The sequence below is a fragment of the Fibroporia radiculosa genome (assembly GCF_000313525.1).
Source record: "Fibroporia radiculosa TFFH 294 genomic supercontigs, scaffold98477, whole genome shotgun sequence".
NCBI lineage: Eukaryota > Fungi > Basidiomycota > Agaricomycetes > Polyporales > Fibroporiaceae > Fibroporia > Fibroporia radiculosa.
Genome location: NW_012133159.1, coordinates 3,375 through 5,911, shown reverse-complemented (window position 1 = coordinate 5,911; position 2,537 = coordinate 3,375). Strand labels below are relative to the sequence as shown.

At 44.7% G+C, this 2,537-nt stretch overlaps 1 protein-coding gene across 1 annotated transcript; it reads right to left on the bottom strand.

Annotated features, from left to right (window-relative positions):
* Positions 1–1,864: 1,864 nt before the first annotated feature.
* On the bottom strand, positions 1,865–2,082 carry FIBRA_09613 (uncharacterized protein; the record flags this gene model as incomplete). The annotated part of the gene is made up of 2 exons (XM_012321896.1): positions 1,865–1,933; positions 1,993–2,082. The coding sequence occupies 2 exons, from the start codon at positions 2,080–2,082 to the stop codon at positions 1,865–1,867; spliced, it is 159 nt and encodes a 52-aa protein (XP_012177286.1).
* Positions 2,083–2,537: the final 455 nt, after the last annotated feature.

Here is a 2,537-nt window from a genome sequence, read left to right as displayed (position 1 = left end):
GGAATAGACAACTGAGTCTATTACTGAGGATGTCCCTATGAAGGTACGTATGGAACAAGAGGACAAAACTAAAGTACAGTAGCAAAAGCAGTGCTACTTAAGATAGGCAACGCGAATAGAGTTTAATAAGTATGAAACACTGAGTTGGATCAGTGATATACACAAAACAGGTTTCACTGGGTTGTATCAGTGATAGGGATGAAACATGATAGATGTGAAATGTGATGTAAGTAAAACATGATATAGGTGAAACGTGATAGATATGAAACGCTTGATGTAGGTGAAATGCATCAAGTGATGGGATCAGTTGTATAGTACAGGGTCAACGACAAATAGTTAGGAAAAGAAAAAGGACCCCCCCTCTTACGCTGTAACACAAAGTCCTCATTGTCGTCGTTGATGTCACCTGGTTGCTATGGTCTCCTCAAGAGACTGTCAGGTCTGTGCATTGTTCCAGGAATGTGGACAAGTGTGAAATGAAATGTCAAATGGAAACAATCCACCAATTAAAACTTGCACTGGGCGCAATATTAGGATTTGCAAGCATACCCTTGATATACCTTGCATTGACCTCAATCATCAAATTCTGAACACCAATCAAATACAAACAAAGTGTTTGGAGTGCTGATAGGCCCACGTAGTGCATGAGCACGCCTCGAGTTGAACTCAGCATTCGAAGCATTTGAATCTTCCACCTTCGGGGACGCCTGCAATACCTCGACACAAAATCGCCTTCGAGCAAAGCTCACCCTTCAATATCTTCAAAGTTTTGCGATCTCACAACAATCCGATCGGGATCTTTTGGTGGCAGCTTTATTCCGGGGGCTTGACTTTGAAGACAAAACCCCATCACCTGGAGATTGAGACATATGATACAGGGCTATCAGGTAAACCTTTAGGTTGGTGCGCTTGGGTTGCAATGCCAAGACTTGCAACAGTCAGGCCTCCGAGACTAGCAGGTGTAGTGTGTGGGATGGGAATCAAAACTGGTGGAGGCATCGGACGGGAGTCGGAAGGATATTGAGATTGTTTGGCATGGTCAGGGCAGTGTAGGTGGTGACTCGGGAGGTTTGGCAGGATGAGGGATATTTAAGAGCGGTTTTGCATGGTTGTAAGGCAGTACTCGGCCCCTAGTAGCGAGACTTGCACAGAATCACATCCTCCACTCAGCAGAGCTCAGTCCGGCTTCAAACTTCTTCGAAGTGTTGCATCTCCCTATGAACTATGCCTACGATCCTCCAAACTACGTCTGCAACCTTCGAACTACACTTACAATCTTTGAACCTTGTTCCCTACCAGTACACCCCCTTCAAGACACACCTACGTGTACAGCTAAGTACTCTAAAGTTCCGTTCTTGCGCCCAACCTTCGAATGAGATCCATGTGTCCACACTCAAATAGCACTTTGCATTCGAGTCGTCAAGCTAGTTCCCCTCTTACCTTCCCTCCGCTTCTACGAGAAGTTGGAGTGTTTGGACAGTCCAAAACAGTCTTGTGACACCGTCCTGAGAAAACATAGTGAAGTTGTCGCCGTTCGAGCAAGCTATCACAACTACAAGCCCTCACCCCCATCAGCTTCCCCAAGAAACAGAAACTCACCCCTTTACTTTGTACCCCCAAGTTAGGGTCAGGTTTCCCGAGGTCGCATCAGCGCTCAAAAGAGTCCATAAATCTTGAGCTTTGGTTGCGAGAATTGTCGTTCCTGATTGTTAAGAGTGATTGACCCAAATCGGCTATAATATTGAACTTGGGTGTTGACTTCATCAGTTTGGTAAAGGTGATATCCAACAGTGATATACAACGTGTCAACAGCCATAATAACAGGGACTGTGGAATCGTAGTCAATTGCGCACAACACTGGTGACTAAAGTAACACATCCTTGAGATCCTGCTGTGAAGCCAATTGCTTGGGACCAAGCTTGAAGTCCACGTCCTTTTGCACTAGTCAAACAAGGGGTTTTACACAATGCACAAAGTTACAAATGAATATACGTATGACTCCAATGGTACCAAGAAATGCTCAAACATCAGAGAGTATCTTGCAGGGTCCCCATTTTCAGATGACTGCAACTTGAGACTCATCGGGTAGCCGTCTCTCTAGAATGCATTGGTGTCTAGCCACCATGATTTCTTGGGCAATAAGGACACTCTTTGGTCCAGAGAAAGTGTTACAGTGTCAGAGGGGAGGGGTTCTTTTTTTCTTTTCCTAACTATTTGTTGTTGACCCTGTACTATACAACTGATCCCATCGCTTGATGTGTTTCACCTACATCAGTGTTTTATATCTATCGCATTTTGTTAAGGGACCTAACGACTGAGGATCAGGAGTTCAGCTGTTTAACTGGCACTGGGACTTATACACGCTATAGTCCTTACTGAGACTAGACTGCAAACTGAGCCGCTATATCTGATAGTAGTTTGAGAACGTATACTGGTTGAAGCAAGCTCAGACTAAGACTTGAATCGACAACTGTGGAGAATATTACTGGGGACTGTCCCTATGAAGTGTACGTAGGGAACAAGAGGACAAAATTAAG